This window comes from Aquarana catesbeiana, linkage group LG03, assembly GCF_042186555.1.
Source record: "Aquarana catesbeiana isolate 2022-GZ linkage group LG03, ASM4218655v1, whole genome shotgun sequence".
NCBI lineage: Eukaryota > Metazoa > Chordata > Amphibia > Anura > Ranidae > Aquarana > Aquarana catesbeiana.
Window position 1 is genome coordinate 316117148 of NC_133326.1, and position 18486 is coordinate 316135633.

Consider the following 18486-nt stretch of genomic DNA (forward strand, 5'->3'; position numbering starts at 1 on the left):
GCAACTGGTCTTTGTGTTAGGATAGCAAGACGAGGTCATCGAAATAGTGATAAAGATGTACCCCTCTCGTTTAAATGAGGGCCACTATGGCCGGAGAAAATCTTTTTTTTCTTTTTTTTTTTTTTTTAATGAGAAGACACGTGTGAGGTCATCAGCCCGATAAGGAAGAAGAAGAACTGTAGATGGTCTCGCCCAATTTGGAACTAGAGGTAAACATATTTTAAGTCGATTGGGATTAGCCAATGTCCTGGCCGTATAGAAGGTCGACAGAGCCTTCCAACGTATCTACAAATTTTATATACTTGTATAGGTAAGATAGATCTATTACTAGACACAAAAACTGTTACTTTTGTGTTCAGAAGAGGGGAAAGTATACCCCCTGGAATTCTTCGTCTCTCGGGGCGTGTACAGTAACGCCTGCTCCTGCTCTTCCAACTGAGTTAGCAGAGTGGAATAAATCTGGGGAAAGGGGTATTAGTGAAGGACCATGTGTGGCTCGATAAAACCATCTTGACAGCCCAGTAACCAATGATGGAGGCCACCCAGACGTGCCGGAAGAGGAGCAGACGAGCCTCCCCGCCCGAACTGCCTGGACGGGCGTAACCCAAAAGATTTGGCTGGTTCCCGACCATCAGACGCCTTACTCTTAGCGGGTTTTATGGAAGGATGCTTGCACTCTACTCCAGTTCTTTGGGAAGACCCAGCTAGGCCTTAAAACACAAGCTTCTCACGAGCGTTCAACACCTCCCGTACTGGGGACTCTTCCAACCGAGCAGATGCTTAATCTGGGGAAGGCGTATCTATAAGGCCCGTTGAACCATGACCGAGGATCATTTAGTCCAGGCCAACAGGTGAAGCAGATTGACGCCAGCTTCAGCTCCTTAACTGCTGAACTTCTGGAGAACTCTTCCGAAGCTCCCCTGAGTACGAAGACTGCAATCTCTGTCCAGGCTTCCATAACCTTTGGACATAGCTGCTAGGGCAGGGTTACAAGCCATACCGGCAAACCTGTAAGCTTCCTTGAGATCTTGATCTGACTTCTCTCAAGCCTGTCCTGCAGGACATGGCATCTTCTAAGGTCGAACAACCTGTAATGTCAGACGCAACAACGCTGCATTTATAAGGGGAGTGTTTCCCAGCCACTTCACTTCTTCTGTCTTGAAGGGATACACTCTGGAGGTATTGTTTGATGTGGAAGTTTTCTTGTCCACTTAGTTGCATTCCTCATCCTTCAGTCCGTGAGGAGCAGAAAGAGGTGCTTAAAGAACTACTATGCTTAGGGGGGAGGAAGGGTCTACTCACTTAAGGGCTTCCTTAATCGCTTTGACTCGTGGAGGAACCAGAGAGACATCAGAGCTTCCGACACATTCATCCCCTTCCAACTTGATGTCAGAAGAATCCGGAGAAGCAGCGTAGGGCTGGGAAGGACCCGAAACCTTTTGGCTATGCCAGCCAAGGAGCCGAGTGGGATGGACAACTCCCTCCATGTGAGGGATGTATCCCATCTCCTAGGGATTGCTTCCTCACCCCTTTCACAAGAGACTCCATAATCTTGTTTTCCGTCTCTTATCCCCAACCGCCCAGGCATAACAGTGGTCACATATAGACTTGCCTTCCGAGACTCATGTCCCACATCTCCAGCAGGCTCTGCCATCCGAGCGGCTGATAGGGCGGTGGGTACGGTGACTGGAGGAGGAATGGCAACATTTCCTCTAGATGGAGGAGGAATGGCAACATCTCCTCTAGATGGAGGAGGAATGGCAACATCTCCTCTGGATGGAGGAGGAATGGCAACATCTCCTCTGGATGGAGGAGGAATGGCAACATCTCCTCTGGATGGAGGAGGAATGGCAACATCTCCTCTGGATGGAGGAGGAATGGCAACATCTCCTCTGGATGAAGGAGGAATGGCAACATCTCCTCTGGATGGAGGAGGAATGGCAACATCTCCTCTGGATGGAGGAGGAATGGCAACATCTCTTCTTGTTGCAGGAGGAATGGCAACATCTCCTCTAGTTGTAGGAGGAATGGCAACATCTCCTCTAGTTGGAGGAGGAATGTTGACATCTCCTCTTGTAAATGTTGTGGCCTGGCAAGGTCTCTGTCATCTGATCTGAAAAGGGCTGAAAAAAGAATGGGGGGGGACAAAACGCAATCTCAATCCCTTTAACCAACACCGACCAGGCTGGGGGAAGTTGCCGCTCACTGAGGGAAATCCTGTTCTTGACAGGAGATGACAGACAATCAAATCCCCCGCCTGAGTGACGTCACTGCTCCTCCACCACGCGCCTGCGCCGTGGGAGACAGCCGTACGGCGCCTGTGCGGCCGCCGGAAGATTCGCCACTCCGCGCACGCGCAAGCCAAGCCTCGTTTTCACGAAGGCCCAGCGCATGCGCAGAACGACCTCGGCGGCCGCTACCCGGAAGCACCGCAGCGGCCTGGAACGCAGAAGCATTCTGAATGCCATGAGGGGACACAGAGGTACCGGGGAGTACTGCGGAGAACCGGGAGACAAACAACATAATAGTATAGACAAAGAAACGACTGCCATGGAAGAAGTAAGAAATTTGCAGACCTTGCCAGCCGATGATGCATCCACCTTCAGGCATAATGAGGCATCCACCCTCCACGAGTGAGGTATCTTAGTGCCATGAAAGCTACTCGCCCGCTCATAGCTGGGCCCTGAACCACACCGTACAATGGTATGCTAGATTCTGGAACAATCCGACCGGACGCCAACAGGAACAATCGTGATGTAGGTCCATGGAGGAGGACAAAACAGGAACACAGTCTGTACAGGTGAGCTCAATCTTATAGGGTAGGGGGTCCTATAGCATTGGAGAGGAGGCGGGGTTAACCCACACGTAGGCTGCCATGGAGTCTGTCAGGAAATCCAGGTTTCGAATCACAGCCCTGGTAATTGCTTCTTAAAAACAAGTTATTCATAACATCTCCCATATTTCTATCATCATACAGTAAGTTCACTTTAAACTGTGAAGGAGCTCAGGCAAAATTTGGATTCTCAGAAATAGACATACGATGTTACCCATAACTATTCATGTTTTTGAATTAGCTGAAAATGCCATACAAATGTTAAGGGTATATCCAGTGGCATAGTAACAGGGGTAGCAGATGTTGTAATTGTAATTGGGCCCCTATTACCTTGAAACTGTGGGGCCTACTTAGCTATATCCAACTATCTTAAGCAAGTATGCAGCTAAATCACCTTTTCTAGAGAAGAGGGATTATGCTGTGCAATACAAAGAAGCTTTAGGTTGTTATGAGGATTGGTATTTTATGTAAAAGGAGTAATGAAGTGGCCATATCAGTTTCATGGGAATTTACTGGGGATCAGAATATTAAACATAAAGCACTGTGTATGGGGTTCTGACTCCTTTCCTTCACTGGGGACTAGAGCCATCAAACTGTGCCACTGGGTACAACTACACCTGCTGAGACCAATACCTTAGTATGTAGCCACTTGGTCTGCTGTATCATAATGTCAATCTCACTAATGCATCTTTAAGCCATTATAAAAACTGTACCAAATGTGGTATATTGCTTTCAGAGGTCATAAGTAAGCTGCATAGCAGCTAAATGGTTGGCTAAGACTATAATTATGCTAACTTCATACCCTATTGATAAATATACCCCTAATGTGCATAGGTGTTATCTGTGATAGCATGTCCTTATTCAAAAGTCAAAACCAAATTGCTTTAACCACTTCAGCCCCGGACGGTCTTACCCCCTTCCTGACCAGAGCACTTTTTACAATTTGGCACTGCGCTGCTTTAACTGGTAATTGCGCAATCATGCAATGCCGCACCCAAGCTAAATTTGCGTCTTTTTTCCCCACAAATAGAGCTTTCTTTGGTGGTATGTGATCACCTCTGTGGTTTTTATTTTTTGCGATATAAACGAAAAAAGACCGAAATACTGAAAAAAATTATATTTTCTACTTTTTGCTATAAAAAAATACAATAAACTCAATTTTAGTCAAACATTTAGGCCAAAAAGCATTTAGCCACATGTCTCAGGTAAAAAAAAATTCAATAAGCTTATATTTATTGGTTTGCGCAAAAGTTATAGCGTCTACCAATTAGGGTACATCCGATTTTTTTTTAGCTTTTAGTTTATGACTGCCTATCTAATTTCTTGAGATGCTAAAATGGCAAGGCAGTACAACCCCCCCCCCCCCCCCAAATGACCTAATTTTGGAAAGTAGACACCCCAAAGAATTTGCTGAGAGGCATGTTGAGCACATTGCATATTTTATTTTTTTGTCAAAAGTGACTGAAAAATGACAAAAGAAAAAAGAAATTTACACAAGTTGTCACTAAATGATATATTGCTCAAACATGCCATGGGCATATGTAAAATTACACCCCAAAATACATTCTGCTGCTTCTCCTGAGTATGGTGATACCACATGTGTGGGACTTTTTGGCAGTCTAGCCGTGTCTAGCCCCAAGCTATTGCAGATCTCGCTTTTTGTCACAAAGTTTTGAAAATTGAAAAAAAAAATTCCCAAGCAAATGAGAGCTGCAAAATACTCACCATGCCTCTTTGCAAATAGCTTGGGATGTCTACTTTCCAAAATGGGGTCAATTGGGGGGGGGGGGGGTTTGTGCTATCTGGGCATTTAATCGCCTCCGAAACTGTGATAGACAGTAAGGAGTGAAATAAAAAATATACGCCCTTAGAAAGCCTGAAGGCTGTGCTTGGTTTTCGCGGTCTTGTACGGGGCTAGACTGCCAAAAAGTCCCTCACATGGGCGTACTCAGGAGAAGCAGCAGAATGTATTTTGGGGTGTAATTTCACATATACCCATGGCATGTTTGAGCAATAGATCTCTAATATCTAAGATCTCATCCCAGTCTAAAGCTGGATACACACTATACAATTTTCTGGATACACACTATACAATTTTCTGTAGATTTTTTCTTTCAGATTTACCAAAACCATATAATATGAGGTCAAACCTTAAGAGTTTCAATTTGTATGCAATCAGGCAGGCCCTTGCACTACATTGGTTTTGGGAAATCTAAAGGAAATCAGACAACAAAAGTTGTATAGTGTGTATGGGGTCTTAGTCTGTAGTTTTCAATATTGAGTTGGCCCACCCTTTGCAGCTATAACAGCTTCAACTATTTTGGGAAGGCTGTCCACAAGGTTTGCATATGGGAATGTTTGACCATTCTTCCAGAAGCGCATTTGTGAGGCCAGGCACTGATTTTGGACGAGAAGACCTGGCTCTCAGAGGTGTTCTATCAGGCTGAGGTCAGGACTGTGTGGGCCAGTCAAGTTCCTCCACCCCAAACTCGCTTATCCATGTGAAGCTAATATAGCTGCAACGGGTGGGCCAACTCAATATTGAACACTACCAACTAAGAATGGGATGCCATTAAAGTTCATATGAATGGCAGGCATCCCAATACTTTTGACAATATAGTGTACAGTCAACCCCCCCCCCAAAAAATTTTCAGGGGTTATGTTCCTAGAGCACCCGCAAATTGTAAAAAAAAGTGCAGGGTGTTTGGGCTGCATCTTAGGACTTTATGAAGAACAAAACAAAAAACACAAGAACACTCAGTGAAACACTGAAGATAGTAAACTGTTATGATGCGGGAATGCTGGTTCGCATCTGCCAGATGCATCACAGGGCAGCAGCAAGGAGAAATGAATAACGCTCTCGGAAAAAATACGCAAATGACGAACGAGGCAAACAAGGCCACAAACTCTGAATATATATATATGAATATATAAAACTATACCCATAACTGACAAACACAACAAATCAATTGCTAGAGTAAACTAGAAAAATTAAACACAGTGTATTTAAAGCAAAACTATACTGCATTTGAGCACCACAAATGCTACTTACTAGATATATACTTGAGTATAGGCCGACCCGAATATAAGCCGAGGCACCTAATTTTACCACAAAAACGGGGTATAAGCCTAGGGTGGGAAAATGCAGCAGCTACTGGGTAAACAATGCCCATCTGCAGCCTCACTGTGCCCATTTGCAGTATAATTGTGACCATTTGCAGTCTAATTGTGCCCATTTGCAGTCTCACTAAGAACATTTGTAGCCTAATTGTGCCCATCTGTATTCCATATGTATTGATTACTAAAACTGCTGTGTTATGCATTCTGTTCGGCCGTCCATTGTAACAAAGCCCGTCTCTTCCTCATCTGTGATAGACGGAATGCTGATTCAGTTTCCCAGCATTGTATCAGTGTTCCTCTATCACAGACCAGGAGGAGGCGGGGCTTTGTTACAATGGACAGCTGAACAGACTGCATAACACAGCGGGAGACACACACTGTTATGAAAGGTATGGCTCACTCGAGTATAAGCCGAGGGGGGGGGGGGGGGTTTCAGCCTAAAAAATTGGCTGAAAAACTCAGCTTATACTTGAGTATATACGGTAATTCATTTTTAATATTCAAAGCAAACTCCCTCATCCATCCATGTCTCCATGCTCTATTTTGCTTAGAAATCACTGTGAAAAACACCCCCTAGCATTTCCAGCCGTGGCCATCTTGAGTAAGGGCAGACGATTTTTGAAGCATTTACTTTCTGGAAATCCATCTGCCCTTAGTTCAGGCTTGCAGGCAGAAGGGTGTGCTTAGGTAAGAAACCCCCTCCTGAAGACTCCTGGGGTGTATTACATCATGTGCCTAGGCCTGGAAAGCAAAAAGCAACTGAAGAAATGTAAAATAAAAAAATGTAAAGCTAGTAAATATGATATACTTTCCTATCTATTTACTAATGCTAGCAGCTTAACAACTTGCGGACCGCCCGCTGTCGTTATACATCGGTATTTTGACGTAGAATACCGGGGTTATGGCAGCAGATAGCTGCCATAACCCCGGTGTATTCTTAAATGGCGGACAGTCCTCTTTCTAAAAAAAATTGGTCTCCGCGGCGGATTCACCGCAAAATCACTTCTATCGGGGGCGGGAGAGGGCCCCCTGTTGCGCTCCAATCGTCTCTGCTGCTTACCAGAGCTGTCGTAGCAGCAGAGCCAATCATGTGCTCTCCCTTCTGAGACATGGAGCTGAGTGAGGGAAAGATAGCACCCTCTCTGGATGATGGAAGCGACGTCAAACGTCACTTCCGCCCAATGGTCTTAAAGGGAAAATTTTATTTTTTATTTTTATTGCATTTAAGTGTAAATGTGAGATTTAAGGTCTTTTCGACCCCAGATCGCACATTTAAGAGGTCCTGTCATGCTTTTTTTTCTATTACAAGGGATGTTTACATTCCTTGTAATAGGAATAAAAGTGACCCAAAAAATTTCTTTATAAAGGACAGTGTAAAAATCAAAAATCAAAAATAAATAAATAAGAAAAAAATTAAAAATTTAAAGCGTCCCGTTTCCGCCGAGCTTGCACGCAGAAGCGAACGCATACGTAAGTTGTGCCTGCATATGAAAACAGTGTTCAAACAACACATGTAAGGTATTGCCATGATCGTTAGAGTGAGAGCAATACTTCTAGAAAAATACCTACTCTGTAACTCAAAACTGGTAACCTGTAGGAATTTTTAAACTACGCCTATGGAGATTTTTATAGGTCAAAGTTTGTCGCCATTCTACAAGCAATTTTGAAGCATGACATGTTGGTTATCAATTTACTCGGCGTTACATTATCTTTCATATTATAAAAAAATTTGGGCTAACTTAACTGTTGTCTTATTTTTTAATTCAAAAAAGTGTATTTTTTCCCAAAAAATTGCACTTGTAAGACCTCTGTGCAAATACGGTGGGACATAAAGTATTGCAACAACCACCATTTTATTCTCTAGGGTGCCTGAAAAGAATATATATAATGTTTGGGGGTTGTAAGTAATATTCTAGCCAAAAAAAATTATTTTACCTTGTAAACACCAAGTTTGAAAAATAGGCATGGTCCTTAAGTGGTTAAGGATTAAAAATAATTAATGTCGATTGAGAGAGTGAAGTTCCACTTTAATGAAGTTATTTTACTATCTATCCAAGCAAGTACATTGCTATAGAACAAATCCGGTTAATAGAAAACATGTTGTCTTCAAGTCATTTTTATATTGTGTATAATATGATGATTGATATTACAATATAATGGAAAGGATACTGGGAAATACGGCAAGGCATGATAGTACAGAAATAGACATTCGTATATGGCATATTACTCTTCTGTTCCATTCTGGACATGACTTGTAGGAGATAATAGACTGAAGCAAAATGTAGATGACACCACAGCCAAATGTTGCAAGGGCTCCTGCATCATGAACTTTTGTAACAGAAGTCTCCTGAAAGAAATTGAAATGTACATAGTTATATGGTGTTTGTAGTGTGCTAATATATTATAGTGTAGTCATCTAAATGTACAGTAAAAAAATACATAAGGTGATTATTATATTAGAAATATTTTGGGAAAAAGTGAGAAATACTGTGAAATCCTCATTTAGGGCTGGTAGAGGGTGCTGCTTCTAAATTTTAGAAAATTAACAAATCATAGGAATGTTAAGTATTAAGCGGGAATAACTGTAACATCAACACATAAAGCAAGATTATATGGGATATGTCAAGAGAGACTTATGGAAGCTGCCATAGCCAGATTGGTTTGAGAGTCTGTCATACTGATCCTCCATTGACTACACATTGTATCCTTGACCTGGAACAAATAGATTGATAAGAAAAAATATATGAACCCCTTGGAATAAACTGGTTTTCAGTAGTAATTTGCCATAAAATGTGATCTGATCTTCGTCACAACCGTGGGCAAACACATTGTGCTTATAGCAGGGTTCCACCCAAAAGTGCAACTTCTGCTTTAAGGTATCCTGACTCCCTGACAGGATATCTTCCCAAACAATTCAACTTTTGTTTCATCAGTGCCCAAAACATTTTCCAAGTAGCGTTGCGGTTTGCAAGGTGCTCTTTGGCAAACTTAAGGTGCGCAGTAATGTGTTTTTTAGAGAGCAGTGGCTTCTATGCAGTGTTCTGCCATGCCGTACCTGTTCAATTACATACTTATGGTAGACTCATGAACAGGGATGTTTGCCTGGTAGCGTCTTTCTAGGCTGTACCCTTCACCCAGTTGCATTTAAGGCAACGTTTGCCTGAAACAAGCAGGCTTTGTTTTTCAACCTCCCTATGCACCTCTCCGGCCAAGAAAGTAACTCCTTAGCTTGGCGAGTTTTCATTCCAGCCTTCACAATCAGGAAGTCATTTCTACCACACCCATGGAGGGTGATAACAGCAGATGCCAGCCTCTCAGGCTGGGGAGGAGTGTTCTAATCCCTCACAGTTCAAGAAAAATTGTCACCCATAGAAAGCTAAGCTCCCTAACACTGTCCATGCCACCCTGCTGTTCACATCCTGGGAGTTGACAATTGGAAGGCAGGCAACTTCAGCCGCCACTACCTGGACCAAGGGGTATAGGCCCTTGATTCCAACATCTTCAGTTTCCTATGTAAGAAATGGGGAACACCAGATGTGGACATTCTGGCTTCCAGGTATAACAACAAGTTACCCCTGTTTGTAGCCAGGACCAAGGATTCTCTAACACTGGTATCGGATGCTTTGATAATTCCCTGTACCCTGCCCCACTTCATAAACGTCTTTCGTCCAGTGCGAATCCTGCCTTGCCCGTATTGCATAATAGAGCAAGAATAGAAACTGATGATTATCATTGCACCAAACTGACCCAGGAGAACCTGGCACACAAATACAATCCCAGACTTTTTCCAAACAGGCCAGACCTTCTGTCTCAGGACCCTTTGTACCATCCTGCTTCTCAGTCACTGAGTTTATTGGCATAGCTGTTAAAAAACAGGTCTTGAGCAACAAAGGGTTTCTCTGATTCTTTCATTCCCACATTGCTCAAAGTCAGAAAATTCACTTTCTGAAAAATGTACTATCATACCCGGAAACCTATACACTTATATACAGGCATTTTAACTCCAGATAATTCTCTGTGCCTTACATTCTGGTCTTGCTTTAATGGGGCTTAACTAGAATTTGGTCTAAGTAGTCTTAAAACCTCTGGCTTCTTCCTTCCTTGTAAAGACCTTTATTCCAGTTTTTTCTTGGACTACATCATCCTTACAGCAACCTGTGCTTCCTTGGGATCTTACTTTGGTTCTCTCTGTCCTGTGGAAACCACCCTTTGAACTTATCAGGAAACTCTTTTAATAATCTTTCCTGCAAAGTGGCCTTCTTAGTGGTATCACGTCTCTCAGACATATCTCTGAACTAGTGGCTGTCTCTAAGGAAACATTCCTGATCCTTCAAATAGAAAAAGTAGTCTTACATCAAGACCTACCTTTCTGTCTAAGGCAGTATCTAACTTTCACCTTCATGAAGACATTGTCTTTCCCTCTTTTGTGTCCTGCTCCTAAGCATTGTTCTTCATTGTGTGGATGTTGTCAGAGCTGTCAGAGTTCATTATTATAATTGTTTTGCTCTAACTCTTGTATAATGGTTTGGGGTTGGGATGGGGGTCAAAGGTGTAAGACAGTAGGGAGTCTTTTAGCAACATTTCTTAATCCTACATGCCTGAACTAACTCACTGCCATGCATGCTTAGGAACCCTTGCTACTCAGTCTGGGCTGGTTTCATTAAGGAAGGATGGCAATAGTTTTTTGATGCAATAAAATGTAAGAAAGTGTGTGTGTGTGTGAGTGTGTGTTGGTGGTAGAGGGGTGCACACACTCTATGAGATATTTGCTTAGGGTCCCTTATTGTTTTCAATGGTCCTGGTAGAACATCATTCTACAAATCTTAATTACAAATAATATACCATGCTGTCAGTGTTTTACTGATTGGTAACAATTACATCTTCAAATGTCTTTTCCCCAAGGTTTTAGTTAGTATAGATGACATAAACTATCTAAGAGAAATATATTACACACGTATCCTGTTAAATATTCCTAAAGTAGTCAAAACTTGTGGTTCTGTACCTAATTTCTATGAAACTTACCTGAAAAGAAGCCACAATGCCCATTCCAATGCAGCCAATTATTCCAATTGCCAAAGACACGGAGTTGAAATATCTACACAGAAATGCAGATCTATTATTTTGTTCCAGGACTATCTTATATCGTACATACATTGTTGCTGCACCTGATGAAAGAAAACACAATAACAATTCAAAATCCATTACAAAGAAAATCATTTTTAGCAAAGTTATAAAACATGCAAAATATACTGTATGATCAAATAAAATTGACCATGTGTTAAGAAACATCTAGTACTCATTAGAGAATAGCGGTCACATTCACCTGTTCTATACTCCAGTGTCATGTCTTTACCACTGTATGAAGATGCTGGCTTCCTGCTTCCGCTGACACAGCAGCCAGTCACAGAGAGGGTGCTTAAAGAGCTAGCATATGGGATGCTCAGTGTTCAAGCAACACGCCAGAAAGCTAGCAGCTAGACAAATTATTTCTCAAGTGTTTCCCCGTGCCTCCTAGTGTCTTTTTGACCTCTAGTGTTGCCAGTGTCCATCCAGCCTGTATCCAGTGTGCCTCCAGTGATCCCTCGCTTTCCCCAGTGTCATCAGTTTCATTCCAGCCAATTCCAGTCTTGGGTTTCCAGTGTATCCCAGCCTGCTTCCAGCTTTGTGTTCCCAGTGTATCCAAATCTGCTTTCAGCCTTGTGCTCCCAATGTATTCTAGCTTTCACCCAGCTGTGCAATCCACGTGAACCCTGAACTATACATTGTGCCTGTGATCCCGAGCCTACTCCTATGATCTTTGGGTTCTGCAGCCTGTATCCTGCTTCTGGGACCCCTTGCTCTCCTTCCAGCATCCAGTCTTCTTTCACTACCGCATCTCCCTCTGCATGCTTGTCAGTCTTCTGCTCCTCAGCACAGGTTTCCCTGTGAGCTCCTGCCAGCCTCTCAACACCAGCACCTGAGCACTCCTACCTGTGTTTCTCCTTTGTGCCTCTGTGTGCATCCATGCACTTCTATCATTTGGGACTGTGTTACCTACAGCCTTGTGAATCCAGTGCTGTAAGTAACTTTTACCTGTGCTCAGTAGCTGCCTACTCAGGTAAGTCAGAGGGCCGCTACCTAGGAATTCCCAGCAGCTTAACATCTCCACCTTTTAGAAGTTCTGTTGAAGACAAAGCAGTTCCTGTACCTTGACCCTTCCTAGGGCTCTCGCTACTGCTAATCAAGGGGACAAGGGACAGGAGTGTGTAATGCATAGTAAGAGTCAGGAGTACAAAACAAAAAGAGTGTAGGACTCAGAGGCATGTAATGCACAGTGTAGGGGTCAGGAGCATGCGAAATTCGCCCCACAAGCAATACTCTCCCCCACTTTACCCTTTCAGAAAAAAATCCCACTCCCTCCTCTCCAAAAACAAAGCCAGCACTAATTTGCATACTGACCCCCCCCCCCAGTAAATCTTCTTTCCCCCTCCCAGAACAAATCCCACGCAAATCTTCTTCCCCCTTTCTCAGCACAAGTCCTCCTCCACCCTCCCCAAATCCCCAGTCCCAGTACAATTACCCCTTCTTCCCTGTCCTAGCACTTATCCCCATGTCCCTCACAGCACAAATCCTTTTTCCCCCCATTCTCCACTCCCAGCACAACAAATCCCCCCAAATTTCTTTTCCCAGCAAAAATTCTCTCACGCTGTAAGCACAAATCCCCCCCCCATCCCTCTTCTAGCACAGATCCTTATCCTCCCAGCATAAATTATTTTCCCTCTTCTAGCACAAATCTTCTTCCACCCCCCAAATCCCCCCTCCATCTGCATTTCCATGCTCGTTTCCTGCACCGTGTTAAAAACACACTGCAGTTGGGATTTGCAGCAGATGTTAATGTTAACTTAACGACACCCCAAACACTGGTCGCAAATGCAGTGAGTTTGCTCACATGGTAAAGTTATATCATGCAATCCAGTTGCCGTGCGGTATTTAAAGCAGTGCATGCACTACTTTTGGTGCGGTCTGGCATGCTTTCAGCCCATTCAAATGAATGGGCTAAAATCGTACTGCACCCAGGTCACATGTGAATTGCACAGAATGCACAGCACGATCCTGTGTAAATTCATGGTGTAAACCAGCCCTGTGCCCTGGAGTCCACACTTGGCTCAACTAACTTGGCAGGGGGGCACTAGTTTGGGCAATTGCACTGCATCTCTTGTGGGGTGCCTGGGGCCGTCCCCTTTGTGGCAGCCAGCATCTCTTTGACTTGAGGGAGAGAGAATATATGGTAGGGGGTGCTTTGGGAGGGGAGAAGATTTGTGCTGGGGGGGTAAAGGGGAATCGATTTCATATCCAACCCCCCTTGTTACACAAGTCCTCTTCAATCCTAAATTGTCTCCTTTAACATATTCTCTCCCCCACCCCCAAATCACTCCAAGTGAACTTTGTAGGCTTGCCATCCATACATAAATATACTGTAAATATCCAAGTACAATTACATATAAAAGTGGTGTTATGCCGTGTACGCACGAGCGGACTTTCGATGGACTGAACTCCGAAGGACTTTTTGACGGACTTTCGATGGAGTTCCGACGCAACGGACTTGCCTACACACAATCACACCAAAGTCCGACTGATTCGAACATGATGATGTACGATCGGACTAGAATAAGGAAGTTCATAGCCAGTAGCCAATAGCTGCCCTTGCGTCGTTTTGGTCTGTTGGACTAGCATACAGACAAACGGATTTTTCGACCGAAAAGATTTGAAACATGTTCTATTTATAAAGTCCGTCTGATTTTTCTACAGCAAAGGTCCGATGAAACCCACACATGATCGAATTGTCCGGTGCATTCATTCCATCGGACCTTTGCTGTCGAAAAGTCCGGTCGTGTGTACACGGCATTAGAAAAGTGTTCTGAGTTACCCCATCTGTTCTGCATTCTTGTTTTCAGACAATCAGCATTCCATTGGCAACCCCCTTGACCTTAGAGACATGGAGACTCATTTCCCAAGCTACTGGGGTGTCCTCTTTAGGTGATAGTCACTGCTGGAGCCCAGTTAAAGGGAACTTCAGGACACAAAGTAGCTAAAGCAGGTAATATGGGGAAGTTGGTACAAGTGTCAAATGTCAAGTATGCACACTGGGGTGTACCGCACATGAGCAGTCCTCTGCCAGTGTGAGTGTCTATGTTGGGTCACCTTGCCAGAGAGCAATGCTTTTTATACTGAGACAGATGTGTAGGAAGGAAAAGTGGCTTAGGAGGTATTGGGAAGGTAGTGTCTGACTGTTGGCAACTTGTGGGTCATAAGTGCAGCATTAAAGCGTTTGTTAACCCCAAAAAAAAAATATGGTGCTCCTGTCCGTTTAATGTGAAAGCTGCAGCTTGGTGCTTTTGCTTTTTGCCTTACTTCTCTGTATCTCTTATAATACCTGTTTGATCCTGCCAGCTCCTGTCTTCCCCCTGAGAACAGACCACGATTATCATGGCTGCTAAGCCAAGATACCGTTGTCTAAATGCGTGTCTGCGTCATCCGCAGGTCTCCGCTCTGCCTGTTTTCAGCTCCCCCCTCCTTCCCTTCCCTCTGCCTGTCAACATTTAGTCTAGAGTGAGAAAGGACAATCTCCTACACTCCCAGCCACGCCCCTTTCCGCCCTTCTCCTCTCCTCTCCTCCCCTCTCCCCTCTCCTCTCATACACACTGCATTGACGGCCAAAGGGAAGAAGATAAGAGATTCCCTCCTACTCAGCTCCCTTGGCTCAGATATGGAGATGAAATAGGACAATTGAGAGAGCTAAAAAATGCTAATAAAAGGCATTTACACTCTTCAATAAGAAGAAGATGCTGCAATGCTTAGGGAACCATGTACTGTGTGCCTGATTATTGGGGGCAATTGGGTTAACAACCACTTTAAGGCTCATTGATCTCCGAGTATCAGGTGCATATCAGGTTCCATAGGCTCTGGCAATGCTGTGATGAGTGGAGGTACACTCTGTGGTGGACTGATTGGATCCTCAGTTGTATAGAGTGCTCAGAAAGCTGTTGTCAGTTTGCACTTGAAAGGCACCCATGTCCAAGAACAGCGAACCCCTTGGACACTCAGCGCTGTTCCGGCAGAGTGGTGTGCCTGCTCTCTGCCTCCTCCTCTGTGTACAGGAAAACTTCACAGCAGGAGGAGGAGGAGGGGGCAGGTTCAGTGCACTCTGCTTCTGAACTGAGTGTGTATGTGTGTCAGAGAAAGCAGGCTGCCATACAAAGTACTTGCAGCATGTGGGACCCAAGACACCCCGCACAAGCCACGGGTGTTGTGGGACTCAGCCCTGATTCGCCGGGACTCCGGGACATGGATCAAATCCTGAGATGGTCCCGGCGAATCAGAGATGGTTGGGAGGTATGTATCAGTGTCAATCAGTGCAGCATATCAGTGCCGTCTATCAGTGCCGTCTATCAGTGCCTGTCAGTGCTGCATATCAGTGCTCATCAGTGCAGCCTTATCAGTGCCCATCAGTGCAGCCTCATCAGTGCTGCCTCATCAGTGCAGCGTGCAGCCTCAACAGTGCCCATCAGTGCAGCCTTAGTGAAGTGAAAAATTACTTGTTTGCAAAATTGTATAACAGAAATGAAGAAAAAGTATTTTTTTCCTTCCAATTTTTGGTCTTTTTTTGTTTGTTTAGCAAAAAATAAAAAACCCAGTGGTGATTAAATACCACCAAAACAAAGCTCTATCCATCTCAAAATAATAATAACAATTTAAGATGGATACAGTGTTGCATGACCATGCAACAGCACGATAGCGCTGGAAGCTAAAAATTGGCCCGGGCAGGAAGGGGGTGAAAGTGCCCAGGCCAAAGTATTGACGTTTTATAGCACCGAATAACTCAGGATCATTTCAGAGTGGTCGTTAGCACCTTCTGCCTGTGAACTGATTGTGTGTTTACGTCTGTGTTCTGACCCAGCCTGTTTGACTCTGACTGTTCCCTAAAACTCTGTTGCTGACTCTGGTTTGTGACCTGACCTTGCCTCCTGTCTGCTGTTCCGATGCCTTCTCTGCTCGTCCGATACTGACCTTGGCCTGGCTCTGACTCCACTCCTGGTTTATGATTCTGTACCTCTGCCGCCCAGTTGTTGCCAACTTCTGCCCACCTGACCACACACCTGAGATCCTGCACCTGCCAGCTTTCCTGCTGCAGTCTTCAGCTCTCCATTTGATACAAGATCTCCTGGTCCGGATCCCTACAGGCACCCATGTCACTATGTGCCATGTTACACCCTGTCATCTACCCCAGGGGAAATGGGATAAAAGGTGTAAGGTAAGCGCTCTCATCAAATGACTGAAAAAAAAACACTGAGGTCAACTCACCAACTAAGGGTTATAATCGTAAGTCACCGCTGCTCACGGTTCAACAACACTGTCTCACCCTTTCGGGTGGGGTCACTCAACAAAAAATCCAATGTACAATAGAGCAAAATCTGAGGGTCAAAGATGACCACCCAGCCAAGTCGTTGTAAACTGAGAACCAAGTGCAGTATTTAGAAAAATGAAAAAGACCAACAACCCTCCAAATGGCCACAAATTGGGACAATGTTGTTACAACACACACACAAAAGAGAGGCCACACATACACAAACAAATGGACCCAGGGTCATGCACACATCTGCAATTATTCAGACAAGCAATAATGGCACAATTGATGTTCATTCAAACTGGAACAGACCAAACAGGTAAGAACACAGACTAAGGGCCCTCTCTGAGCTTAAATCCTATAGCAACTGCATTTCAACTACTGTGCAATGGTCCACCTGTAAATTAATCTTCCAGCCATGGCCATTAACAGTAGATGGAAACTGAGTCCAGCAGCAGGCATTATGGAATTAGGGAATTATGACCACCAAAAAGGCATCTCGCTCTAACACGCTGTGTATGGGAACCGTGGTACTGAGATCATCATGGCACTATTGATGAATATATTGTTGAGCTTCTTTATCTAGCACTCAACAATAATTACTTCCAGTTTATGGGGAACAACTACCAGAAGATTAGAGGCACCTCTAGTGGGGCCCCAAGGGCACCTGCTTATGCCTGCCTCCATTAATTAATTAATTAAAATGTAGTGTAGCACCCTCTACCTAGTGTAGGTGCTAGAGTGAGTTTTTTTGTAGAGCAGGTAAATTTAGGCAGGCCTAGCCAAAAGCTAGGCTTGTTTGTTTCGATCTGGGGGCTGGGAGTAGCCTAGAGTAGGCTGGTGACTCACAGATAGCATTATCTTTCAGTTACCTCTCTTCTGCTTCGAGAGGCTTCTAGAAGGAAGGTGGGTAAGAAGGGTGGAGCTGTCTGGGATGTTCTAAGGAGCCCTGACCAATCCCGAACTTGAATTGGCAGGGGGCAGGCCGCCTTCAAGTGTAAGTTCACCTTTACAGAAAATTTTTTAAGGTGAATTTACACAGGTCCCCCACCTCGCTCCCGCTGACCTGGACCGTCGTAATCTCCGGTTCTAAGCCCAGGTATATCCTCACCAGGAGCCCGGGGCTTAGAAATCCTCTTTCCATCCTCGCGTCTTCTGCATACCTGACAGGTCTGGCTATGCGGCTGCTGATTGGTCGGTGCCGCCCAAGTGACGGCGCTAACAAGTTAGAATGCTCCAAAACATCCCCCTTACAAGGCAAGTCTTGGACATTCAGCTCAGAGGATTTCTAAGGGCCGGACACCTGGCACGGATATACCGAGGCTTAGAACCGGAGGTTGCGGTGGTCCAGATTTTTCTGTAAAGGTGAACTTACCCTTTAAATACTGAGATTCAGACCAGCTGGGGAGGAGTTGTTCAGGTGGAAGAACTGGAGATGGAGTATTAGGCCGTCGGGGCATTATAGGAAGCCCCCTACTCTGGTGGGGGGGGTGACCTTGGGCCAGGGGATCAGAGCTGAATGGGAACCTCATACAACCCAACGGGTGTCCTGAACAGCAGTGGGAGAATATTGCCGGGCAAGTCTCCAGGAGGTATCCACCAGGTGTTGGTGAGTGACAGGCACAGCTGGGAGAGCTGGGAGAGGCATGCTGGAGCAGACTGGGAGTGTGCAGTCTGAGATGGATGTAGAGCCAGCGGGAGAGACTGTGATGTTACTGGCAGTGAAGACAGGCCGCTGCAGCCAGGAGGGCTGTTAGGGTCTGCAAAGGGCTGACTGGAATCAGTAGTCCGCCAAAGAGGGCAGCTAGCACCAGAACTTTCTTTGCTACACTATAGGGGTCCGTGGTCCCTGCCTGTAATAAAGCACTCTGCTAAGGCCTGGCTGAAACCACTGCCAGGTCTAACCATGTGCTAGCTGCACCTGAAGAACTGTGCTGGAGGGAGAAGGAAAGATAGTCTGCAGCAAGTGTTGTGCAGGAGGAGAGTGTCTAAATTGTCCCAAGCCATTCAAGAAGCTTTTTCTGGGCATCTCATAACTGCCTTAACCCATAGCTCCCAACTGTCCCTAACTTCGAGGGACTGTCCCTGATTTGGAGCAATGTCCCTCTGTCCCTCTTTCCTTCTCATTTGGCCCTCATTTTGGTCTGAT

At 44.8% G+C, this 18486-nt stretch overlaps 1 protein-coding gene across 4 annotated transcripts in view; it reads right to left on the reverse strand.

Annotated features, from left to right (window-relative positions):
• Positions 1–18486, reverse strand: part of DRAM1 (DNA damage regulated autophagy modulator 1) — a 107575-nt gene that overhangs the window by 21556 nt on the left and 67533 nt on the right. For all 4 annotated transcript variants that reach the window (XM_073620324.1, XM_073620326.1, XM_073620323.1 and 1 more), the window contains exons 3-4: positions 10976–11118; positions 8123–8300 (exon numbers count right to left, since the gene is read on the reverse strand). In XM_073620324.1, the coding sequence (XP_073476425.1) occupies positions 8123–8300; positions 10976–11118 (321 nt within the window). The remainder of the gene's footprint in view (positions 1–8122; positions 8301–10975; positions 11119–18486) is intronic.